This window comes from Podarcis bocagei, assembly GCF_964188305.1.
Source record: "Podarcis bocagei genome assembly, chromosome: 1".
In the NCBI taxonomy this organism is placed as follows: Eukaryota; Metazoa; Chordata; class Lepidosauria; order Squamata; family Lacertidae; genus Podarcis; species Podarcis bocagei.
This window is the reverse complement of record NC_138125.1, coordinates 32,243,812-32,270,283: the sequence shown is the minus strand read 5'-3', so window position 1 is coordinate 32,270,283 and position 26,472 is coordinate 32,243,812. Positions and strand designations below refer to the sequence as shown.

The 26,472-nt window shown below is 47.2% G+C and overlaps 1 protein-coding gene across 1 annotated transcript; it reads left to right on the top strand.

Annotated features, from left to right (window-relative positions):
- On the top strand, nucleotides 1–24,078 carry JDP2 (Jun dimerization protein 2). Its single transcript, XM_081174668.1, has 4 exons — nucleotides 1–388; nucleotides 12,789–13,012; nucleotides 19,961–20,065; nucleotides 22,927–24,078. The coding sequence occupies exons 2-4, from the start codon at nucleotides 12,812–12,814 to the stop codon at nucleotides 23,110–23,112; spliced, it is 492 nt and encodes a 163-aa protein (XP_081030794.1). The 5' UTR covers nucleotides 1–388; nucleotides 12,789–12,811; the 3' UTR covers nucleotides 23,113–24,078.
- Nucleotides 24,079–26,472: the final 2,394 nt, after the last annotated feature.

Here is a 26,472-nt window from a genome sequence, read left to right as displayed (position 1 = left end):
GCTCTCCTCCTCTGCGGTCCCCTCTTCTCCTCCCACCTTGACGTCTGGAGCTGGCAGCCCGGCCGGTTCCGCATTCCCGACCCCTCCCCGCAGCCCAGGGGCCGCTATATAACTGGAGCTGATGCAACCCACCCAGCCGTCCGACAGAGCCTGCGGGAGGGACGGCGAGGGAGAGAGTCGACTGGCAGTGGCGGCGGCGGGGGCTGCAGCCGCCCAGGCGTCCCCGGGGCCGCGGAGACACCTCCCGGGACCGGACTGCGCTCGGCACGACGGGCCTGCAGAGACAGGCCGACAGCCGCTCCCGGAGCTGGGCGGCTGCAGGGGAGCTGAGCGCGCAACCCGCCTCCCGCTGCAGCCGGGCCCCGGGGGCACCTTTGCCGTCAGCTCGGTGGGTACAGAGATGGGGCGGGCGGGCGGGCGCGGGGGGTCGGGACCGCGGGAGCCCTCTCTCGGAGGCGGTGCTCCGGGCTGGCCGCGCGCGAGGGCTGCGATCATCCTCGGACCTGACTTTGGGCTGATCCGGCTGGGCCTGCCTCTGCTCCGGAACGCAGAGCGCGCGTGGAGCGCAAGCTTCTCCCGGGGCTCGCAGCCCATTACGCATCGGCCGGGGTCCTTTCGTTACCGGATTACGCGAGCCTTACCGCTGCCTTTGGCCCTCCTGCCCTTCTGATAGTCCGGGTGACTAAAGAGCGCGACTTCTTTGCAGCTCCAGGGCATTCTGTGGGGCAATTGGGGAATTGTTGTAACATGATCTGATGGATTTCGTGATTGAAGGCAGAACCGCGGGGCTGTAGTTACTCTGGATTAATTGATGCGGAGTTATTACAGCATGGATGTTTGTGTAGGAACCTCAAGGATCCGTCGGAAGTTTTCTCCCTTGCTGGTTTCTCCTTCGGGTGCCAATGGGGTGCTCTCCTAGCACTTCATTGTGACCCAGAATTTTGGGCTGGAAAAGGGCCTGAAGGTAGACTAATAAAACTTGATGCACCAAGGCCTATGTAGGAGAATCTTAAAATAATCAGTAGGTAGATTGGAGCAGGCTTTCCCAACCTGGAGCCCTCCAGATGATGGGAGTTGTGGTCCAAAATGTATGGAGGGTACCAGGTTGGGAAAGGCTGGACTGGAGCATGGCTAGGGAAACTGGCCCTCCACACGTTGTATTGAATTGTAGAGTTGGAAGGGACCACGAGGGTCATCTAGTCCAACCCTCTGCAGTGCAGGAATCTTTGCCCAATATGGGGCTCGAACCCATAACCCAGAGATTAAGAATCACATGTTGTTTGACTCCAAGTCTTATCAGCCCCAGCCAGTGTGGTCAGTGGCCAGGGATGAAGGGTGCTGTAGCCCAGTCTGTGGAGGATCAAACCTCCTCATCCCTGGATTAGAGTATGCTGCAAGAAGGGGGCATGGGGTGTGTGGGGGTGCATGCTTGATCATGTGCACGTGCATGCATAAGGTGCCCCAGGTCAGAGGTGACTGGTGGGTGCAACCGGGATTACTTCAAGAGCTGCTTGATGTTAACTAAGTGATGACAGGAATATTTTTGGTGCAGTTTAAATGTTTTCTTTTTAACATATTTGCTGTTAACCCCTTTTTGTCTCTCCTGTCTCTCTTGCACCTTTAATGTGGGGAACCCTCTCTTATTCTGCACAACCAGAGTTTATTTGCTGTCACCTTTTGCTGCCCCTCCTCTTTCCCCACCCCTCTGCATCCCCACATCTCTCACCTCTCTCCTTCCTTCCCATTTTTTGCTCTGTTTTGTCTGCCCTGTCCCCAGCCACACGCTTTACTGAGATGCCAGAGAAGCTCACAAGGCCCTCACTCCCCCAGCAGTTCCCCCAGGAGCCTTCGATAAAGGTGGGCTCTGTAGGCTGGCTACAACAGGCAGGGAAAACAGACACGAGTGCGGACAGTTTTGATGGGCTTGGTGGAGGCTTTTCTATTCCCACAACAGTATGGGAAAGATTTCAAACAATGAGCATGTTGAATTTGCCCAGGGGGCTGCAGATAGGGAAGGGTAAGTCATGTACACTGACCATATAATAAGGAACAAGGTAGAAGTGCCTGCTCTCCTGTACAGTTCTGTTGTCACTGTTGTCGTGTGTTCCTATTATCGGCTCCTGCAATCCCCCTCTATTTGCCTATCTGTGTGAAGCTGAATGGATAGTGGGAGTAGATGTTTCGCCTCTGGGACTGGGCCATCCTTGGATGCCCCACTGTTACTTAATCTGAGGCAGTAGGATTAGGCGCTGCCTAGAGGAGCTACAAAAGCAATTTCTCAAGCTTGCAAGTTTCACAGCTTTGGGCACGTCTGTTACTTTAGCCACGCCTTCTCTGGCATGTTAAGGAGGGCATATAGGTTATGGTTTTGCAGACTTGCATGAGGCACATCTTCCTGGGACAGCCAATTTTTTGTGTCAGTGTTTCACTGGCTGCTACAGAAAAACTGAATGAACTAGATGGCCCTTTTGATATGACCCAGGAAATTGTTTCTTACACTTTAAAGGAGATTCTGAGTCAGCAAGGTTTTTATGCACATAGAGCAGTCTTGCTGATGACTATGGAGATGAATGCATGAAGATGAATATATGGCCCAGATCCACAAATGGCAAATAACAACAAGTGCATAATTTTGGCTTAGCCTGGTGACTTGGACTTCCAGCTCCCATCCATCTCAGACCAGTATGGCCAATAGTCAGTCGTTCCATCTGGAGGGGTCCAGGTTGGAGGGAGGTTCTCTTAAGTACTGCAGTATGTTTTTTTGTTGATGACTGGGACCAAGGGATTTTCATTCTGTTTTGCAACATGGAGTGATGGGTCTCTTCTGCAGACAGCTTATTTTCTTCTTCACTTCATTGGTCTGCGCAATGTGATAATGCAAAAGGAACTGATCTCCGCTCAGTCTGAGCTCTTGTAGTTTTGCTACCCAGGTGTTGCAAATGTGCTTAGTCAATGGGTGTTCCTTCTTCTTCCAGTTCTCTTAAACCTGCAAAGGAAAGGAGTCTCTTAAGCAAGCAGAGGCAGTCTTCAGCTCGCTTTAGCAGTCGGGCATAAAGTGGGAATTCAAGCCACAATCCTCTGCTCCACTCTATACAGCAGCTCTCTCTTTCCTCCACTCTCTGCCTCTGGTTGTAGAGAAATAGGTTGGAGATCAAATTGAGAGGAAGGAGAAATACCAAGAGAGAAAGAGAGAGAGAGAGAGAGAGAGAGAGAGAGAGAGAGAGAGAGAGAGAGAGAAAAGAGCAAGCAAGAGCCACATTATGTTTCCATTTTCCTTTTAATGAAGGCCCTGTGGAGGTGTATTTGAAAACACAGGGTCTCCTATGCCCTCAAGGTGGGTGAGAACACTCTCTTGGCTGGTTCCAGGGCCATATGCAACGTATGGTGGCCAATGAAATGGGGCCTGGCTCATTCTGTTGCTTGTCTTGGCAGCTTGCTTCATGGCTTGTATTACCAGCCCTGGAACACAACCACTGCCAAACTCTCTCAGTGTGTGCGTGTGTGTGTTGGGGCTTGGAGAGCTTAGCAGAGACAAATGCTTCACTGAGTCAGGCTAGGAATTTTTCAACTTGTTTCTTGAAGCCTGCATGAAAATTATCTGCAGGCTTTTGCCAGAGATCTCCACTGGGACTCTGCGAGCCTGTGGGGGCGTCTGGGATACCAGTTGTTAGGATGTCAGATTCTTTGTGTAGTTCCTGACAGTTTAAAATGCCCATTTGCGTGGGTGGGGGAGACAGGACATAGGGCTTGCAGTCCAAATCCGCCCTTTTATTTTTTTGCGAGGGGCAACAGTTGGCTGTCTGGGGATTACTTGGCGTGCACTGGAGGGTTTAACGAAATTCCTGGAGAAATGAAATGCAAATTGGCTGCCTTTTGCCCTGTAACCTCTGACATTTTATGCTGCTATTGCCCGCAGGGAATATCTCATCCCTTTCACAAATGCTTGCAACTTCCTCATTGCAGTATGGTCTGCATCACAATGGTCTTAGCTCAAGTAAGATGGCACTACCTGCAGAAGAGACAACCTGGTGCTCCCCCACCCCTAGGATTTTGTCCTCCTCCCTCCTTTGCTGGCATCCTAGGCTGAGCTTGTATATTTGCTGGTGTCGAAATAATGATGCTGAACGTTGGAAGTTTCAAGGCAGATGTGAGAAAGTACTTCTTTACACATCACGTGGTTAAACTGTGGAACTCGCTTCTGCAGGAGCCAGTCATGGCCACCAACTTAGACGGCTTTAAAAGAGGATTAGACAGAAGAAGGTGATTGGTGGCAACTAGCTATGATGGCTGGGCTGGGCAATAATGCAGTAATGCTTCTGAATATCAGTTGCTGAAAACCACAGGAGGGGAGAATGCTCTGTACTCAGATCCTGCTTTCCACAAGCATCTGGTTGGTCACTGTGAGAACAGGATGTTGAATTAGATGGGCCATTGGTCTGATCTAATAATAATAATAATAATAATAATAATAATAATAATAAATTTTATTTATACCCTGCCCTCCCCGGCCAAAGCCAGGCTCAGGGCGGCTAACACCAATAAAATCACATTAAAAACATAATAGGGGGAGAAAGAAGAAGAAGAAAGAAACCAATTTAAAATACAGGCTAAAATGCAATTTAAAATGCAGCCTCATTTTAAAAGTAGCCGAAAGATCAAGACCATAAGGGGAGGGCAACATAAGGGTCAGACTGAGTCCAAACCAAAGGCCAGGCAGAACAGCTCTGTCTTGCAGGCCCTGCGGAAAGATGTCAAGTCCCACAGGGCCCTAGTCTCTTGTGACAGAGTGTTCCACCAAGTCGGGGCCAGTACTGAAAAGGCCCTGGCCCTAGTTGAGACCAATCTAACCACCTTGCGACCTGGGACCTCCAAAATGTTGTGTTCTTCTGTTAATGTGTTCAACTTCATCAGTCAAGTAAGCCTAGAAGTAACTTGTTTCTAACCATTTAACTAAAAGGCCTTGAAGAAACGTCCTCTACATTACTTTTGGCTCCAGGGTTCGGATGGCTCTTAGGGAAATGTCCCCAGATGCTTCCTTCTTGCCAGTATCACCGCTGCTCTCCAACTAGGCCCTTCCAGAGGCCGGGAAAGTAGACAAGAGGAGAATGTTGTTGTTCCAGTTGCCTCACTCTTGTCACTGCTTTCATTCTTGGAGATGCCAGATGAACAGGCATCCACAGCAAGGAAGACTAGGAGGTTCCAGGTGTTGGCAGTGAGACCTTGTGAGGGTTTAGGGAACCTGGGAAGATGTCTGATAAGGACATCGTGCAATGCTGGCTGTGCTCTAGATAGAAGGAACGCCGTTGGAGAACTCCTGTAGGCAAGAAGACTGCATTAAGGTCTTGTATGTCATGGCAGCAATGGTGGTAAGATCTGAAACCTGGTGCCTTTCTGTACCTATGAGCACATTTCCTTATGTTGCAGCTGGGTCTGAGGCCTGTAAACCTTGGAGTGAATATTGGCTCCAGCTCCTAATCTGCTATAAGTATCCACCCCTGCCTTAGCAATGAACAGAAAACCTCTGAGCCAGCCCCAAATTTATTTGGCATGAAGGTTGGTAGGCAAGGACCTCCTTCTTTGGATGCAGATGAGGTAGAAAGCGGTTGATGAACACTGAAAAGTAAACTAAGGTCTATCAATATATCTCAAACTTGGGTCCGCAGCTGTTGTTGGTCTACAACTCCCATCATCCCTGTGACCACTGGTCGAGCTAGCTGGGGATGATGGGAGTTGTAGTCCAACAACAGCTGAGGACCCCAATTTGAAGAACATTCACTTACCTCTTTGCAGGCAGGCATGTTCTCCTCTCCATTGTACACATAAACCTGGCCAGTGTGGAGGGCTGGTTCTGGTGGCTTCAGACAGTTGTGCAACCATTCTCTCTTCCAATAGAGAAGAGGGGTGAGGGAGGTCATGCATGTGCTCCAATAGGGGGAATATGTGCTTGCTGCTCCAATGTGTGAAAATGTTCTACAGAAGGCATGGGGGAGCCTGTGGCCATCCAGATGATTTTGGACTCCCAACTTTCATCTAGAGGGCGACAGGTTCTTCAACCCAGGTAAGTATGAATTAGGCCTGAGTTGGCAAGGTGAGCAACAAAATCTGTTCTGAAACTTAGGCGACTTGGAGGTTCTGAGGTTCCATCTGCCCTGAGCTCAATTATGAGAAAGGGTGGCATAAAAATACCATTAATAATTCAACAATAATAGAGGCCATTAAAAAAAAGAGAGAGTATTTAAATTAAATTTTCCTCCTCGCACACTGGAAAAGTTACCATTCACTTCCAGAATAAATTCTAACCTGGAAAGGGGATACTCGTATTTTTCTGCCTCCAGATGATTCTGGAGCAATGCTCTATTAAAAGACTTGTTGCCTCCAAATGGGCTTTTCTATCAGAGGTGTGTGTGTTGATCCTCTTGGGGCCAAAATAGACATGACAGCCCCAGGTCCATGTGTCAGAAAGGAATCTGCTGCCAGATTGCTGTAAAGGTGGAGAGGGACACAACTGAAAGGAAGGCATGAGGTGAACCCGCCTCTGTATTTCCATTCAAAACCACTTTTTAAAATGGCATTTCCACAGCAGGAATGCATTCTGGAATCCAGGGCCTCATGAAGAGGTTTTAAAAGGCAGTTTTGGTAAGAAAAGCACAGGCAGGCTTCAGATGTGCTTTAAATCAGCTGCCATCCCATAGGGATTGCATAGAAAGCTGCCCTTATACCGAGTCCATCTAGCTCCATATTGCCAACACTGACTGGCAGTCGTTCTCCAAGTTTTCAGACAGGAATCCTTCCCAATCCTACCTGGAGATGCTGGGGATTGAACTTTTGAGACCTTTTGCATGCAAAGAAGGTGCTTTGTCACTGAATATGTGGTAGAGCACATGCCTTGCTGTTAGGAGACACCAGCTCCAATCCTGGGCATCACCTTTAAAAGGATCGGCTGGCAGCAGAGCTGACGCACCCATGAGGCAAGGTAAAGGAACCACCTCAGGCAGCAGAATCAACAGGGACAGCAGATCCTGATGTCAATTCTTATTTCCTCCTTGTTCCTGATGTAGCTCTTCACTTACTGCTTCTTCCCTGGCAGGGAGAGGGGTGCCATTTTGTGATTTGCCTCAGGTGACAAAATGTATTGAGCCCTAACTAGCAGGTGACGTGATCCTAGAGAGCTGTTGCTGGTCACAAGCAGGCAAGATGGACAACTAGTCTGGCCTGATATATGACACTTTCCTACTGTCCTTAGCAGGCTTCATGCTATACAAACCAAGATGTAAGTGGGCTAATCTTAATAACTGCCTACCATATGGCAGACGCAATGTACTATGAATTAACTCTGGCCCACCTTTGGCCAGATTTTCTTTTAATTTCTTTTTATTTACGGTATTTAAAATTGCCAATATGGCAGGTTGTGAGATACTGTGTGTATGTGTGTGTGTGTGCGCGCGCGCGTGTTGCTCTTGCCAACCTAGCGAAAGTGAACAGACATCTGAGGCAAATCAAGATTCTTAGTTTCCCTCTACAGGAAGCAGGCCCTGCATTTCAGCTGGCAGGAAAGAGTCACACATGCATTCCAGCTCCCTTCCGTGTTTTACCACATAATTAATTAAGGGCTTGATGTTTCTAGGCAGATTACAAAAATGCCCTGAAACCTGGGGTGGGTCTACACACAAGCAAAGCCCGCTATAAATAAGTCAGAAATTAAATCGTTATAACAAAATGTGAGATGTTAACAATGTGTCTAAGGAGTTTTGAACAGACTCTGGGGTTGCGGCACTCATCTCGCTTTATTGGCTGAAGGAGCCAGTGTACAGCTTCCGGGTCATGTGGCCAGCATGATGAAGCTGCTTCTGGTGAACCAGAGCAGCACACGGAAACGCCGCTTACCTTCCCGCTGGAGCGGTATCTATTTATCTACTTGCACTTTGACGTGCTTTCGAACTGCTAGGTTGGCAGGAGCAGGGACCGAGCAACGGGAGCTCACCCCATCGCGGGGATTCGAACCGCCGACCTTCTGATCGGCAAGTCCTAGGCTCTGTGGTTTAACCCACAGCGCCACCCGCGTAAAGGTTAGCTTACTGCAAATCATATCTCCTGATTTCGATAATGTGCCATATCATTTCCCCCAGGCATTTCCCAGAATGCTAAGCATAAAACAGCACAGTTCTGTCCTGAGGGAGCATAAAGAAGACTCCTCAATGGAGAAGGGCCTGTTGGGCAAGTGGGGTACTGTCCCACTAAGCTCAGCCAACCCCCGTCCACCTTGCTTCCTTGGCCTCCATGTTGCTTTTGTAGAACTCAGCTGAGAGGAGGATTGGGGCAAAACGAGTCAAATGAGGGCCCATCCAGACTTCCCTTTGTTTTTAGGCACAGGCCTGCACTTTAAAGCTCCATATCCAATTTTCGGCTCGGGGCCTTCCCTGGGAAAAGCAGCGTTTCCTCACTAAATCGAAGGAGACACCAATAGGGTTTCGCATGGATTGCCGTTTGCTCTGATTCAGCGGTAAAACGTGGATTTTCCCAGGGAAAGCGTCAGGAAACGACAACAAAAAAACCACACGCTTGGACACACAGCTTTAGAGTGCGTACCTGTGCCTGGAAAACACAGCGCAAAAGGAAATCTGAATGAGCCCTTTTGAACCGGAATTAGTTGACTTTGCCTCTTTGTGTTTAGGCCCTCTTGCCATTGATTCTGGCTCAACCTACTGTCAACATCCCTGCCTTCTGCCCTCTCCCACCGTCCCCACAGCCACTGTTCTGGGGTTTTCCAACCCACCTACCTTGTCCCGCCAATTTGGCAGGGGGCAGGAGGAGGAGAAGTTGGGGGAAAGCCCTGTTGCAAAATCCTCGTGTAGGCTTTTGCTTGCAGGACCCACTAGCTGTATCCAGCCCATAACATCTTAATCCAGTCTGTGCCCTATAGGTGCGCTTGGCAGCCACAGAAGCACACATCTCTTTTTGTTGTTGTTGAATGTATATATCTTTATTGTTTTAAAAGAGATACATTTATGCCAGGAAAGCAAACAGGCAAACAAACAAACAAACAAACAAACAAACTATAAATTGACAATCAGACAGTAGCAATATGTGAAACAACACAATTATGATAACTAACATCCTTTGTACTCCCAATGATGTGAACGATTGTAAAACTTGTAAAACAATAAATTAAAAATGACTTCCAATTAGTCTTGCTGTACTTTATCTGTTGGTTATCTTATACCGCAGTTACATATTTCTTATATAGTTTCTGTTAACTTCCCTACAAACTTATATTTATACAATGCAAGGTTCAGTCTAATTCTGCCAAGAAGTTTCCTTTTATACCGTATTTTTTTAAGTATTCTTTAAAAATTCTCCAATCCTTATAGACTATTTGTTTTGTTTGGCCTCTAATCCTCTCGTCTTTGCTAGCTGCAGGTATTCTACCATTAGGATTTACCAATCCGCCATGTTAGGTATTGCTGTATTTTTCCAATTTCTTGCTCCTAAGATTCTGGCCGCTGTTATCCCATACAAGAAGCACACATCTCGTATATAGAGTTGAGAGAGAAATGACAGGGTTTGTAAACTGTGCATGTAGTAGCACACAGGGGAGGGAGGAGATCACCTGCACGATTCTGGATAAAGACAAGTTTGATTGCTATCAGAGAGGTAGCAGGTTTCCCCAAGTTGTTTATTTCTTTTTAAAAGGCTACAAGAACACAAATGTGGGGAAGTGGAGAACTCCTCTCCCCCCAAAAAACCCTTCAAAAATCGCTCAACTTTGTGTTCTGGGGAATACAAAGATTATTCCAAAATACGAAAGGCGGCAATATGACACCCACGGTGGTGTCTGTAGAATTAGTACAGTAATTGCCTGATTTCTAGAGGGCAAAAGTGTATTTATCATGAACACAGTTGATAAAAAGAAGCCAAGGCTATACAGTGGTACCTTGGGTTACAGACGCTTCAGGTTACAGACTCCGCTAACCCAGAAATAGTATCTCGGGTTAAGAACTTTGCTTCAGGATGAGAACAGAAATCGTGCGGCGGCAGCAGGAGGCCCCATTAGCTAAAGTGGTACCTCAGGTTAAGAACAGTTTCATGTTAAGAACGGACCTTCTGAACGAATTAAGTTCTTAACCTGAGGTACCACTGTAATCCTAAACTTAGGACCAGCTCACCCATGAGGCGAGCAGAGACAGAATCCCACAGAACAGCGCACCCATGGGTGCCCTTGCTGTGGCTGCTGGAGAAGCGAGGCGAAACGGTGGCAGCAGCTCCTGGTGAGATCCTGCAAGATCTCTGCAAGATCTCATGAGATCTCATAGGAAGCCTGCCGCTGTTGCATGACCCTGGAAAGTGAGACTTTGGCAGCAAAACGGGCCGGGCCACCCCTGCATGTACTTGGGAGCAAGCTGTATTTGAACACCCTGGAATGTGAATGCAGAGAATTGCGCTGAGACAGCTGCATTAGATCTAGTGACTGATAACAGCTTTTTAGTCTATAAAGTATTGATTTTAATTTATCTATGAATTAATCAACTTATTATTATTTATTTATTTGCACACCCTCCCTCCTAAAGTAGCAGGGCACGTTACAACAATGAAAATGCAATGTTAAAAACAATGTTTAAAACACCTTACAAGCATAGAAAGAAAGTGAGTCTCAAAAATTTACAACTTCTGTGACCCTCGAAATAGTCTGTTTACTGACACTTCAGTTAATTATTTATTTAAAAAATGACAAAGACCACCACTGCCTGGTGGCTACCATCTTGAGAGCTTTGTTTTATTTTGAATTTAATTAATAGAGTTAATGAAGATTGAATAGGGGCAATTAACTGAAGGGGAATTGATTGAATTTTGGAGTTGGATCTGTGTAAGTGATTAATTAGGGTGGACCCCAACCCCCTGATTGGACCTTGGCTTATTTAACTTTGATTAGCGTGCTGTCAAACTTTTTGAATCTCCATTTTGGCGTAAAAGCCATTTTTAGACTAGCGTGTTTGTGAAGAGGCTTTGATTACTTTTGTCATCCACCCTGCATTTTTCTCAAACCTGTTCGTAATCATTGTAAATTGTAATTGAAAAGGAGCTACTGATTTGGGGTGGAGGGCTGAAAATTCATTGATAAAAAATACTTGATTTGAGGTTAATTGGATGGACAGGTTTGGTTTGCCTTCTGTGAAAAATTCAATTCCAGTAATCATTTCTAAATGGGCATATGCAGTTTTGTACTTTATGGGCCTGTGCCCCAAATCTTTTAAGTACCTAGTTGCCCATTATTTCCAGTAAACAGGATTATGTTGTTTGTGTACTTAACTCTGGAGGTATGTTGACCTGAGCTGTATTGAAACTAATGACATATCAGTGTGCTTTGTACTTAATTTTTTGCTGGATTCTGCCTGGTGTTCTGAGGTTCTATGAAATGCTATTTATATGTAGTGCCCAGTGGTAACCCTTAAAATTTGACTTGTCTTACCTCTTCTATGTTCTTTAGAAAGTGTTGCATGTATTCTCAGTCACATCAAATAGTATTAATGGCAATTAATTTTTATCAAGTAGATCCTGCGATGCTTTCGGCCAGTCAGCAGGCCTCTATCTTAATTTCAGACTAATTTTCTTCTTTCTAAAGAATTTTCTTCTTTCTAAAGAAGAAAATACATCACTCTGTGTTTCTTAGCTTTCACTCCATGTGGAAAGTTAGTTAGTTGTTCCCTTTCATTTTCTCATGTGGAGATTGTGATCGCAGGTGAAGTCTTTGTGGTTTTTTTCAGTCTCCACGTAGAATCACTATTCCTGGCCATGAAGTTAATTTTTATTTTACTTCCTGTTTTCATTGTAGGTTTTTAGCCGAAGTTATCTAAGGTGGTATTTTGTGAGAAATTATCACTAATCTTCCTGTGGCGGGCTGCTCTCAGCAACATAACCAAATAGGATATGGGAAGGATGTTTGTTTCTGTGGTGACACCCTTATATTTACCATTTGCATTCAGGTTGATCATTTGTCTTACAGGTTTTATCTAGAGAGACGCACTACTTCCTAGTCTTAAGCAATCTGTGTAACTAACTGGCTAACTTCTTTCTTGCCATTTTGCCTTCCTCCTTAAGCTCATAATTATTGCTGAGTCCTGCATTAGATAATCATTGCCTCCTGTCTGTTAAAGCGTTAACTCCATAAAGCTTCTTTTATTGCCCTTTGGCATAGGAGTCAATAATTACCTCTTTTTCTGTCCACTGACCTTCTTCACCCTTTACTTAGCAGTGATAAAGGCTTCTCGCCTTACGTAAACATATGCAAATATCTAATTATCATGACTTTGCATGTTAGCTTATCTGGGTCAACCTGGCTCCTTGATAGAATGTTTTCTTTTTGTAGCTATTTCCCTGTGAAGCAGGTAGGAATTCTTCATGTTCCTCTAGATCAGGGGTGGGGAATCTTTGGTCCTCCAAAATGTTGCTGAGCTGCAACTCCCATCAGCTCCAACAAACATGGCTAATGGCTAGGGAGGATAGGAGTTGTAGTTCATCAGCACTTGCAATGCCAAAGGTTCTCTATCCTTGATTTTCCTCCAAAGTCTCTGGGTGACATTCTAGGAAGATGTCTCTGCCACATTGTACGCAAGGATTCCAATGTGGTATAGTTTGGATTTCCTGAGACGAGACATTTAAGCAGAGACAGACAAATCATGTTACTCATCTACACTCTCTTTCCTTAAGATTTCAGAATGATTTGTTTTGCCTTTTTGGATTATCATTGGTCAGATTCCCATAGTAATGTGTGGTTTTCTCTTTCTCTTCTCCAGGCTGTGGGATTGCATAGCCTGCTATGATGCCCGGGCAGATTCCAGATCCATCCCTCACAGCTGGCGCTCTGCCTGGCCTTGGCCCCTTAACAGGGCTGCCCGGTACCACCTTGACAGCGGAAGAGCTGAAGTATGCTGACATTCGCAACATCGGGGCCATGATTTCGCCACTACATTTCTTGGAGGTTAAACTGGGCAAGAGGCCCCAGCCAGTGAAAAGTGAGGTGAGTTTCAAAAAGGGCCTGTCAGGTGCCAGCTGTTTCTGTATGCTAATTCCTTTGTGCTGTCCATAAGGAATGGTGTTCACAGGCCTTTACACACACACACACACACACACACACACACACACACACCCTACCAAAATGAGAATCGAACAAGTCAGCTACCATGAACTGTAACTCTAGCCCCTAGTACAACTTTGAAAACAAACATAGCTGCAAATTTTGGGCATGTGTGTGTGCTGCACACCTCTAGTTTTGTTGAACCTTTCTTTTTTCCCTTTTTGTTGTTGTTGTTGAGGTGTCGGCCATTGGAAACTGGGGCACTACTGACTGCTGTTTTTATACTGACTCTTCTTTTTATATAAGAAGCTATGAATTTTATGATGTTTACTTTTTACATTATACTCATCTCAATCTCAAACCTTTATTGGCATATAGACAAAATTCCTAAAGGTTCAGTGCAATAAAATCACTTGGCAAAATCGGCATCTAGCATTTAAAATACTCTTGTATAACATTGACGGATCCTCATTGCGTGCTGCAGAAACCTGGCTACAATTTCCGTCTTATCCCCATCCTGGATAAACATTAGAAAGGCTACCTTACATTCATCTGACTACCACTCCCTGCTAACAACCAACTGATTAATGAACTTGTTGGTTTAACAATCAATCCCTCTTCCCAGAGAGCTCTGTGAATTGTAGCTCTGGGAGGAGAATAGGGGTCTCCTCTCAGTACCCTTAGCAAACTACAGCTCCCAGAATTCTTTGAGGGAAGCCATGACTGTTTAAAGTGGTGTCATAGTGCTTTAAATGTGTGGTATGAACGTGGCCTTAATTTTGTATGAAAAGCCACAGGGAACGTGGGGGGCAGGGGCTTGTCCCAAAGGTACTTGTGAACCTATTGAAATACAATCTTGCATTTTATGTTCAGTGTGTTTGGGTCCGTACATTGGCTGCGTTCAGAAGCCAGAAGTTGTGGTTAAGCAAATTAGTGTGTGCCCAGGCTGCAGGCTTGTGCATTCAGTTCACACTTCACTTCTCCCTAAGTCGAGTGGGGAAACAAACCATCGATCAAGCAGGGAAACAAGCCCTAGATTGGCTGGCTTGGTGCCACGTCTTAATTGGCCCTTGTCCTTTGTTTCTTCCAGCAAAGCACCACCATGGAGCCAAGAACAAACCTTGGTTTCAGATTGTGGTTAGCCTGAAGATAATGCGGAGCCAGGCATGGTTTCTTTCTCTTCTGGAGAAAGGGAAGAGTAAGCAGAAGAGCTTGAGCTGCATGCAGAGCCTAATTTGCTTAACCGTGATTTATGGTTTAATGTTGCATCCAAACATAGCCAGCCTCTTTCTCAAGAAATTGCAAAACTGCTTTAAGGAAATATTGGTCCATCCTACCAGCTTTCTGCAATTAATTGTCAGATTGGTCAACAAATGCTTAATCACTAAAGAGCTAATGTCACAGCCAAGAGTATGAGCTGTGAGCCTGGAAGTCCCAATTCAAATCTCACCACCTCTACTAGTAGTACCGGAATAGCTCTAGAGGGAACCAGCATGGCAGAGTGATTAGTGGCTTGAACTTGAGCAACTGAGACCCATGTTCTTTAGATGTGCTTCAGGCCTATCTATTCATCTCAGCTATTAAGTTCACTTGGTGAGCCTCAGCCAGTCATGTATATCTCAGCCTAACCTACCCCACAGGGTTGTTTTGAGGACAAAAGAGGGGAGAGGGAGGACCACACATGTTGCCATAAGCTTCTTGGAGGAAGAGTAGGATGTGTATATAGTGGTACCTCGGGTTACAGACGCTTCAAGTTACAGATGCTTCAGGTTACAGACTCCGCTAATTCAGAAATAGTACCTCGGGTTAAGAACTTTGCTTCAGGATGAGAATAGAAATCGTGCGGCAGCAGCGCGACGGCAGCTGGAGGCCCCATTAGCTAAAGTGGTGTCTCAGGTTAAGAACAGTTTCAGGTTAAGAACGGATATCCGGAACGAATTAAGTACTTAACCTGAGGTACCACTGTAATAAAATGGCCCTGTAGATAATCTCATATACCGTATTTTTCGCCCTATAGGACACACTTTTTCCCCTCCAAAAATGAAGGGGAAATCTGGGTGCGTCCTATGGGGCGAATGCAGGCTTTTGCTGAAGCTTGGAGAGCGAGAGGGGTTGGTGCGCACCGACCCCTCTCGCTCTCCAGGCTTCAGGAACACATCCGCAGCCTAGGCAGCCCTACGGGAGGTCCGGCAGGGATGTCTAGGCTGCGGATAGCAGCCTGCCGCCCGGCGGGCGGGGCGTCCTGAAGCAGAGCGCCCCCCTCGCCAGGCAGACATCCGCAGCGTGGGGAGCCTTGCCGGGAACTCCGGCAAGGATCCCCACGCTGCGGATAGCAGCCTGCCGGCCCCGCAGGGGGGGCGCCCTGATGCAGAGCGCCCCTCGCGCGGGGCAGACATCGGCCAGCCCCACAAGCTCGGGGGACAGCAGGGAGGCGCAGCGCCGCCATCCCGCTGTTCCTCGACCTGGTTCTGTTTCCCCGACCTGCTTTTGGGGGGGAAATAAAGGGAATTTCCCCCCCCTTTATTTCCCCCCCAAAAAACTAGGTGCGTCCTATGGGACGGAGCGTCCTATGGGGCGAAAAATACGGTATATGTAATTCCTACGGCATTCAGTGGAACTTACTCACAAGTAAGTGCGCATAGGCTTGCATTATTAGTCAAGCTTAACCATTAATTAGTCAAGCTAGTGGTCTTTTTAGTTTCAGCCCCACCCCCAATCTCCCTCCTAACATCTGTAAGTTATTATAAAAAGATGAGGGTTGGTATTTCTTTCAAGTAATTAGTGATGACTTTTATTTATGCAACTATAAGTTTTCTCACCCTCAAGAGAGCTTTCATTTCTTCTGTTATCCTCAAAATGGCACACGCATTGAGGATTTGGGAAATGGTGTAGTTTGTATTTAATCTATCTTCTAAGCCAATTAAATTTAATCACTTAATCTTTTGATAGCCTTGGATACTTTCTGTTGTTCCTAAAGGCTCCATGCTCTAGTCTGGAGAGAGCATCCCTAAGCCTACAAGAAGCCCAGATGATGCCACTCTTCACTGATGCCATTCAGGAAGCTCGGACTAGCCTCCTGGAGATGCAAAGAGTTTAAAATAAACAATATGAATATTATTTATTTTACAGTTAGTGTAATTTATGATTATTTTGATTAGCAGAGGGGGAAAAGGTAGATTAATTTGCTCTTTCCTCAAGAGTTTGGATACCAAATAGATGTTTTGTTCAGGAGCGGAGGTTAAGACTTCTTTACGAATTAGCAAGTGCTATAAGTACTGTCAGGGAACTGCCATCAGCTCAGAGGCCAGAGGTGGAAGGGCAGCTGGGCTATAGGGAGCCTCCAAAGATCGTGAGAAGCAGCACTTCCACCGAGGAGGAGGGAAGCCCCGCCTCTAGTGGGGAAGGGATGCAGGGCTTGGAGGATGCAAGAGAGAGCCAGGAGGATGCAAGAGAGAGCCAAGACATCGTGCATGAGCAAGGCGGGGGGGAGCAGGTCCCCCTTTAGCCACACCCTCTCTGCGCAGTAGGTTTACGCACAGAGAGGGGAGGCGTCAGATGGGGGTCAAGAGACTACTCTGCTGGGGAAAGTTTAAGGACTGCTCACTCTCAGATTCTGCTAGTGACCGAGCAAGACGTGGAATTGAGACGTTCTGCACTGTAAATGTTTTTGGACCAAGAATAAAGCCTTTGAAAAGACCAGTGGGGATCTTGCCTGTTCGCTCTTGAGCAACCACACTGGTAGGCATAGCGAGTACCAATGTTGGAACTGAAATGAAAACGAATTGCAAATATATGGGCTTTCTCACCCAGGGATGGGGAATCTGTGGTCCTCCATCCCTGATCATGGGTCATGGTAGCTGAAGCAGATGGGAACTGGACGCCCACAGGTTTTCCATCCCTTCCCTAATATTCAAAATTATGCAGCATCTAAAAAATATTTTGTGCTCAGTAGGTCAGTGTTATGTGCTTGCCTCCATGTGAAACCACTCTTGGAAAGAGGAATTCAACACTGTTCTGTTTATTCTGTCAGCTTGCCCAACAGAACGATGAAATGGGATTTGCCCCCCCCCCCATGTGCTGTCCTGGGGGTTCTTGAGACACTCCAGAGCCAATTTTTGGGGGGCACACTCAGGGAAGAGGGGTACAAATCCCACTGCACTAGTGGGACATGTTATGCTGGCTCCTGCCAGTGCACCTCCTAGATTAAACCTAGGGCCAGAGTCAACTACAAGCTGCAATCTTGGCAAAGCGCCTCAAGGCTACAATTCTGTTCACATGCACCTGGAAGCTCCATTTTGCATGGACATGAATGGGATTGCACCACAAGTCAGGGTGGTCATTGGCAGAAAAATGCAGTAAGACAGAAAGTGATAAAGGATTTTGACTGCGTTGGCCAGCAGAGGAGCGAAGGCAGGTTGAAAGGCGCCAGCAGTAGTAAGCACTGACACAGCCGGGAAGGGAGGGCAAATAGTAATGGAGGTTACCGCCCACACACTTCGCCTGCGCTTTCTGCTTGTGTGGTGGCACCTTGAGAAGACCTCTTCTTACTGTTTATAGCAGAGAATTCCCCCGGAGGCAGACGGCAAGAGCAGTCGCCATAGTCAAAGTCCTCAGTCAAGAGCGTCTTTATTTCTTGACTGGCCACGCAAGCATTTGTATTACAAATATATACAAACATGCAGACTTCCGGGTTGGCGCCATCGCCGAATGGCGGACTCCCTCCGAGCTCCGGAGGGAGTCTGCTCGGCAGGGGCTGGGTCCTACCGCGCCGGCGACGCGGGGACCCTTAAAAACCACGGGCACGGAGCCCGTGGACATGGGGACTCGGCTGGTACCGTTAGCGCCCTCCCGACTCGTGAAGGAGCCTTTTTAAAGGCTACGGATCGGGTGCCGGGGAGCGGCGTGGTGCTGTGAGTCTATCGCTTCCCCTGCCGAGCGCAGCCGCATGCCATTCGTCGGAGAGCGCTGGCTTCTTCCATTGGAAATTCGGCCATTTAACAACAACCCGTGAGTAATTGGGTAACCGGGTATAAAAAGAGAAAAAAAGGAATTTTTTTTCGGATTCGGCACGAGCGGGGGGGATCTAAAAAGGAAGTCAGTCCCCTCCCTGATTGTAAACATGCTAAAACAAGGACTGAGAAACCAAGATCGATTCAGAAGCTTATTGCTGACAAAAAGCATCAATTCCACGATGGGATACTACAAGAATTGTGCTGGAGGAGAAAAGTCGAGGGTGAGAGGGAAAAGGCAACCCCCCCCCCTGGGAACCGGGGCGATTCGGAGAACCTGGCGGAGAGAGATGGAGAATTTGACAGCTGTCAAAGTAGCTGTCAAATCTTGAGAATATAAAGAGGACTTTGCTACAAGTATTTTGCTGGTAAATTTTGTTACAATTGGACATAAATATGGATACAAAATGCCGGGGGGGAAAAGAAACAACAACTTGACTTTTGGATTAGAGGATACAAAGTTACTGCAACCCCCCTAGAGGGGCTTTGGGACATTACAAGTGGCGTATGTGGAAAACTACTCCGGGATGTGTACAGGTCTTATCTTCTGGGAAAGCAGCTAAACTGAAATATTGTTTTGTCTACAGAGGTGACAACACAATAGAATTTTTCTATTGAAGCAAGGTAGGAACTGGACGTAAGTTTTTGTTCCTGAATAACAAACCTCTGTAGAGATACTAGATTTCGGAATAAGAATGGTTTTGCAGCTGAACAAGACAGAAACCTGAGAAAGTAAGAAATAAAAGAGCAAAGGACCAACTACGCCACGGAAAGAACAATGGGAGGAGCAACTGCGACCAAAGGAAATTAAAGGCCTCTATTAGACTGGATTTTTGAAGTTAACAGCATCAAAACACGTAAATTTAAAGAAAACCGGCAAGATGGATTGAGGAAAAATTTGGCTGTGGACTTGAGACCTCCAGGCCGACAACATACAGACTGATGGACATGGGGAATCTAAACCGGGGAAGGGAGGGGGAATTTTAGAATCCAAAGGCTATGTAACCAACTTTTTGAATCTTCTTCTATCTTTTATCTTTTATCTTTCTATATAACTTTGGTATTTTGATTTAACACGTTTTGGAAAAAAAGGGGGAATTCGTGGAAGGAAACGGGGTAGATTTTGGGGGGGAAATCTTTTTTCTATTTTGTTAAAGATGAGGAGTGATGTTAAGATTGTAATTTAAATTGGCTAATAGGTACAACATATTAGGTTTAAATTGGGAATGAGAACTTGTGGAACCAACTTAGGGAAAGGGGAATACAGTCGGGAGGGGAAGGAGGGAGTCCCAGAAGGAAGGTTATGAAAATAAGGGTTTAAAATTGGTCTTTCTTTTTCTCTCTTTTCTTTATCTTTTCTATTTTTTCTATTCTGTCATTATTGGAAATTTTAATAAATATGATTATAAAAAAAACAACAAATATATACAAACATGCCATCTATATCTCTCCAGCTCAGTAAACTCAGGGTGTGTGTGTGCTTTCCTTGTCCTGGAATTGCAGCTTGCAACTTCCTCCCTTTATTTGCACCTCCAGCTGACACCGGTCAAGCCAAGAGTGCTACTCCCACACACTAAAGAAAACTCTGGAACCTTCTTTAAAGCTTCCAGGAACTTTTATCTGTTTCTTGAAGAATGTTTTCCTAACAGATAATCCTGGGAAGACTACGGTGACCTGGTATCAAAGGAGGACCCTGCGGGAGAACAACCTTGTGGTTTTATAGCTAGGGTTCTGCAGGCCTGGACTGGGACTTAACCAAAGAGCTACATGCAAGAGGCGTGTACCGAGGTTTTGTCCTGAGCTTCTTTCAAGGAGGCTGTCGCATTGCCTTTTCTGCTTCTTTTGTCTGGTTGTAATGGTGTGCCTGTGCCTTTCCCTTTAGCTAGATGAAGAAGAAGAAAGGAGGAAAAGGCGCCGAGAGAAGAACAAGGTAGCAGCTGCTCGGTGTCGGAACAAGAAGAAGGAGAGGACAGAGTTTCTGCAGCGGGTGAGTACATTCCTCCTCTCCCCTCTCTCTTTCTCACTGCCAGCACGAGGACGTCTGCCTCTCCACAGCTTCATTTTCTTGCCCAGAGCATGCTTTTAAGATGGGTAGAAATATCTTGAGGAAATCCCATTTCTTTTCTTTTTTTATATACATTTTTATTAATTTTAACATACAGATTATAAAACATACCACACAAATTGTTACAAAAACAATCTTATTGGACTTCAGCACCTCTGATGATCTTCCGTCTTACCCACTTTTTATGCTTTACTTAATTTTATATTGTCTTTACCTCTCTTAACGTATCATCTCCCCTTTTCCATTTTTACAATATTTCTAACAATACTCCTCACAGAACTTCTTGCAAACCTGCAAATGTAATCTGATCATCACAAATACTTTTCATATAATTCGTAAATTTACTCCAGTCTTCGGTAAATTTCTGGTCCCGCCGGTTTCGGATCCTTCCTATTAGTTTGTCTAATTCTGCATAGTCCATTAGCTTCATCCTCCATTCTTCAATCGTCGGCAATTCTTCTTGCTTCCATTTTTGGGCCAAAAGTATTCTAGCTGCTGTTACTGCATATGAAAAAAGCTTACATTCTTTTCTATTTATTTCACTTCCCACCATCCCCAATAAGAATGCTTCTGGTTTCTTTGTAAATGCATATTTCAACATTTTTTCCAACTCATTATATATCATCTCCTAGAAGCATTTCACCTTTTTGCATTCCCACCACATATGATAGAATGTTACCTCTTTTTCTTTGCATTTCCAACATTTGTTGCTAGTTTTGTACATTTTTGCTATTTTAACAGGAGTGATATACCATCTGTACATCATTTTCATCATATTTTCTTTTAAAGAGGAAATCCCATTTCGTTGGAAGCTCTTGTTTTACTCCTCTGCGTGAGGTGTGAACAATGAACAACTAGGGTACGAATCCAGTAAGGCAGAGGTGGAGAACCTGTGGCCCTGCAGTCGTCATTTATATATATATAATTTTTATTAAATTTTTTGTTCTACAATTTAAAATACTCATTTTACATCCTTAAGATATCAATGGCTTCCCTTCTTCTCTTTCCATGGTTCATTTTACATATCACAAATCCCTGCATATTTTACAAGAACTATACCAATCAGTATTCCATTATTGCATCCATCAAAACTTATTTACACTGTTGAATTTATCTTAATGCTGCCAGCGTTTTTTGCTGTACACAATTATTTCCCATATATTCAATGAACGTTTTCCAATCTTCTTTAAACGTATGTTGTTCTTGTTCTCTTATTCTGTGTTAGGTGTGCAAGTTGTGCATATTCTGTCAACTTACCGTATTTTGCGCCCCATAGGACGCTCCGGCCCATAGGACGCACCTAGTTTTTTTGGGGGGGAAATAAAGAAAAAAAAATTATTTCCCCCCCCAGGTGCGGGGCTGGAAGAACCAGGTTGGGGAACAGTGGGAAGGCATGCTCTGCCTCCCCGCTGTCCCCCGAGCTTGTGGGGCTGGCGATGGGGAGAAGTGCGCTGATCCCGGGACTGCAGGCAGCTCTGCGCCGCCATCCGGAGCGGGGCAGGACTTAGCGCCCCGCTCCGGATGGTGGCGCAGAGCTGCACTGGTCCCGGGACGGCAGGCAGCTCTGCACCGCCATCCGGAGCGGGGCAGGACTTAGCGCCCCGCTCCGGATGGTGGCGCAGAGCTGCGCTGGTCCCGGGACGGCAGGCAGCTCTGGGCCGCCATCCGGAGCGGGGCGGGACTTAGTGCCCCGCTCCGGATGGCGGCGCAGAGCTGCGCTGGTCCCGGGACGGCAGGCAGCTCTGGGCCGCCATCCGGAGCGGGGCGGGACTTAGCGCCCCGCTCCGGATGGTGGCGCAGAGCTGCGCTGGTCCCGGGACGGCAGGCAGCTCTGCACCGCCATCCGGAGCGGGGCAGGACTTAGCGCCCCGCTCCGGATGGTGGCGCAGAGCTGCGCTGGTCCCGGGACGGCAGGCAGCTCTGGGCCGCCATCCGGAGCGGGGCGGGACTTAGCGCCCCGCTCCGGATGGCGGCGCAGAGCTGCGCTGGTCCCAGGACTGCAGGCAGCTCTGCGCGGCCACCGGGAGCGGAGAGGAGCTTTGCCCCCGGCTCCCGGTGGCCGCGCAGAGCTGCGTTGTGTCCCAGGACTGCAGGCAGCTCTGCGCAACCCTCGGAGCCGGTCTCCCGAGGGTTGCGCAGAGCTTCCTGAAGCCTGGAGAGCGAGAGGGGTTGGTGCGCACCGACCCCTCTCGCTCTCCAGGCTTCAGCGAAAGCCTGCATTCGTCCCACAGGACGCACACACATTTCCCCTTCATTTTTGGAGGGGAAAAAGTGCGTCCTATAGGGCGAAAAATACGGTAAGTTGCCATTCTTCTTTGGTTGGGACCTCACTCGTTTTCCATTTTTGGGCTAACGAAACACAGGCCGCAGTTGTAGCATACATAAATAGCCTTTTTTAACACCTGGGAATTTCAGTCTGAATTATCCCCAACAGAAAGGACTCTGGGTGTTTTTTTTGGGGGGGGGGGGAAGTACTTTTAAACATTTCCCCCCAATTCATTATGGATCATTTCCCAATACCCTTTTACAAGTCCAGTCCTGCCCTGCAGTCATTGCTGGACTACAACTCCCTTCACCCGTGATCATTGGTCATGTAGGCTGGTGCGGATGGGAACTGCAGTCCAGCAATGTTGGCAGGGCTACCGGCTCCCTGTTGCTGCAGAAAGAAGCTGGAGAGGACCCCTGCATGTGACAGTTGTGTGTGTGTCAGGTGATGCTGGGGCTCCTGAATGCAATGGTCAAGAAATTAACCCCCCCCCTTTGTCTCTCTGGTTCCTGCTTAGGAATCTGAACGCCTGGAGCTCATGAATGCGGAGCTGAAGGCCCAGATCGAGGAGCTGAAACAAGAGAGGCAGCAGCTGATCCTGATGCTGAACCGCCACCGCCCCACCTGCATTGTGCGGACAGACAGTGTCAAAACCCCAGAGAACGAGGCCAACCCCCTGCTCGAGCAGCTGGAGAAGAAGTGAGAGGGGCCCGGTGGGCCAGAAGAACGTAGGCGGCAAAAAAAGACAAAAACCGGGGACCTTGGAGCGCCTCTCTTCCATGTACTGTACGAAGGACTGCGCACCAGAGATGGGTGCAACCAGAACACAGTGAGCTTCCTTGGGGATTGCACACTCCAACCAAATAGAGGGGATGGAGGAGAACGGCCACAACAGAAACGCTCAGAGGGGGAGCTGTGGCTGCAGTTGTAAGGCTCAACACAAGGGGGCGTGGCAGCTGCTGCAGAGGAGGAGGAGGATTTTCCAGCTCCCCACCCATTGCAGAGCATCTCAAATCTGGAATGCGTTGCGGGTAGGGATGCTGGGAGGTAGCGCTGTGGCTTCCCCGCCATCCCTCTCCCTACAGCTCCTGGTTGGCAATCAGCATGGACACGAGGTTGGAACACTAGTAAGAACTAGGGTAGGAGGAAGCTGGCAGCAGGCTGAGCTGCGCAAGCCTCTGCTCCTTTGGGACCCTGCCTCTGCCCTCTCCCCAGAAAGAAACCAAGAACGGCAAACACTTGACACAAGTCCTGCCTCATCGCTGGGCCTGCCTGTGGCACTGTGGCGCAGGCGCCCCCACAAGCACACCCTCAGTATAATGTTTACAGCCCAGCTGTCCAGGCCATGCTTTTAAAAAATGCACATTTTTACACTTTTTTATATTTTTATAAAGTTTTGTTTTTATACAGCAGTCTCTATATGGATTTATATAATCACTAGATGTGATCCCATAGAAATGTATGTTATTCTGGTCTCTTTGTTACAAAATACATATGCCACAGTTATCTCCATTGTGTTACTTGTTCGGCAACGGGCCTTCTTTTCCCTCGGCATGCTGGGAAATGGGCCTGTGCCCTTCCCATGGGCTCCACTGCCATGTCCATCCATGTATGTCCTCCTTCATAATACTCAGTCCTGTATCTCTCAGTAAATGTTAACTTTTACTTACCCACCTTTCATGCCTTCTGCTTTGTTCAGTATCTTGCCCCGTTAGTTTTATCGCACGTGAGGGTTTTGTGTATACTTTGTGAAGTCGGTCGATGGTGGCTGAATGGCCAGACCCTAAACAGGTGGCGCTCATTTGCAGCAGTGGCGACACTAAGAACTAGAGGCTTACAAAGAGTAGGGTCATTCACTTGAGGGATAAGGAACGCTGAGCTGAAAAGTGAGCTGGCACTCTCTGAGCCATCCTTTTGTCTCAAGTGCTCCCTTCAGATGCCTCCCCCTCTGATATAAAGTAAAGGTAAAGACACCCCTGCCCGTACGGGCCAGTCGTGTCTGACTCTGGGGTTGTGCGCCCATCTTGCTTAAGAGGCCGGGAGCCAGCGCTGTCCGGAGACACTTCCGGGTCACGTGGCCAGCGTGACGAAGCTGCTCTGGCGAGCCGGCACCAGCGCAGCACACGGAAACGCCGTTTACCTTCCCGCTATAAAGCGGTACCTAATTATCTACTTGCACTTAAGGGTGCTTTCGAAGTGCTAGGTGGGCAGGAGCTGGGACTGAAAGACGGGAGCTCACCCCGCCGCGGGGATTCGAACCGCCGACCATGCGATCGGCAAGCCCTAGGCACTGAGGTTTTACCCACAATTTCGGCCACAGTCACACCAGCTACTAAGGAAAAAGCAGCGTCAGTCTCAGTTGTTTACATATCTCAGTGGTGCTGCTTCATCCTTAAGCACATCTTAGCCAGGGTCGTGCCCATCCAATCCCACCAGCCCCAATGGACAGGGATGATGGGAGTTACACATTGGCTATACCTATGCCTATATTTATACCTGCATAAATAAATGTATTTAAATCCAGGGAAAGCTGAAAGTGACTGTGTATGGGAGTGAGGACTGCTTGACTCACTTCAACAGGAGGCAGACAGGGGGGCAGCTCACGTGTCATACTTTCTTCCTAGGTAGGAAGGAAAGTGTACATCTGCCATGTATGTGAAAAGCACACTGGCACCCATTTACTACAATTAAACAAGTTTGGAGTCTGCAGTGTGGAAGTGGCTTCCAGAATGTTAATTGTGGCAAAAGAAACAGTTCCTTAATTTCATTTTTCACACAGGATGGTGCATGTGGCTCTTTCTCCTCCTCCCCCTGTGTAAATCTGCTTCATCGTGTGCGAAGCAAAGCTGATGCTTCTTTATGTAAAATACTTCTAGCCTGCTTTCCCAGTACTCATGGGAACTGGCAGCAAAACAATTCATATAACCCATACCAAATGCAAGTTAAATTCCAGAAGGACACAAGCAACACAGTGCCTTTTGCCTTCTGCATTGTCAAGTGTTCCATTGTTCATAATAGTCAAAAAGGGAATCTTGTAGCCCTCTGGAAACTTGCACATTTACTATAGAACAAGGCTTGCTTTTTTGAACTAGAGTCTGTGTCATCAGCTGGGTAGCAAGTCTCACTTAGTAGGTATATAAAAGGGGAAAGATAGCTTTAACCTGGTTCCAGACTTGTTTTTTTGTATTTCACTTCCATCTGCCCTCACTGTCTAATGTTTTCTTACTCCCAGGTATGAGGAACCAGTGGCCCCCCAGCTTTTGTTGGACTCCCAACTCCCATCAGCCCCAGACCCTACAATAGATGGTCAGGTTGATGGGAGATGTGATTCAGCAACACCTAGAAGGCCATAGGTTCCCCATCCTTATGCCATAATAATTTTGTCTGTCTTTGAAGCTGCTGGAGACTCATACATTATTCCAGCAAGAAACTCAAAACAGGCCAATTCCTCTGGAATTAATAAACCAGAGAGCCTATTGACCCCTTTGTAAGGTCTTCATAAACACTTTGCAGGGCACTACCCTGGCTACCCCCTGGCTAACATGTGTTTAACAAGTGCGGGAGGTCACACCACAGTTCTGGGGCACCTGCAGAGAAGGCCCAAGCCTTTTGCAGTAGCTGCTTAAACTTCCTGGAATGAGAGTAATTGGAATAAAGCTCTGGAAGGTAAAAGTAAAGGTAAAGTACCCCTGGACGGTGAAGTCCAGTCAAAGGCGACTATGGGTTTGTGGCACTCATCTCGCTTTCAGGCCAAGGGAGCCAGTGTTTGTCCACAGACAGCTTTCCGGGTCAAGTGGCCAGCATGACTAAACCGCTTCTGGCTTAATAGGACACTGTGGTGAGTGCCAGAGTGCATGGAAACGCCATTTACCTTCTCGCTGCAGTGGTACCTATTTATCTACTTGTACTGGTGCGCTTTCAAACTGCTAGGTTGGCAGAAGCTGGGACAAAGCAACGGGAGCTCACTCCATCGCGCAGATTCGAACTGCTGACCTTCCAATTGGCAAGGGGCTCAGTGGTTTAGACCACAGAGCCACCTGCGTCCCTCTGGAAGGTGAAATGG

Bases quoted from the DNA above. Each gene is read 5' to 3' on its own strand.
- JDP2 (XM_081174668.1), top strand. From the start codon at position 12,812: ATGATGCCCGGGCAGATTCCAGATCCATCCCTCACAGCTGGCGCTCTG. The intron at 13,013-19,960 runs GTGAGTTTCAAA...CTTTCCCTTTAG, and splicing joins CCCAGCCAGTGAAAAGTGAG to CTAGATGAAGAAGAAGAAAG. The intron at 20,066-22,926 runs GTGAGTACATTC...GTTCCTGCTTAG, and splicing joins GGACAGAGTTTCTGCAGCGG to GAATCTGAACGCCTGGAGCT.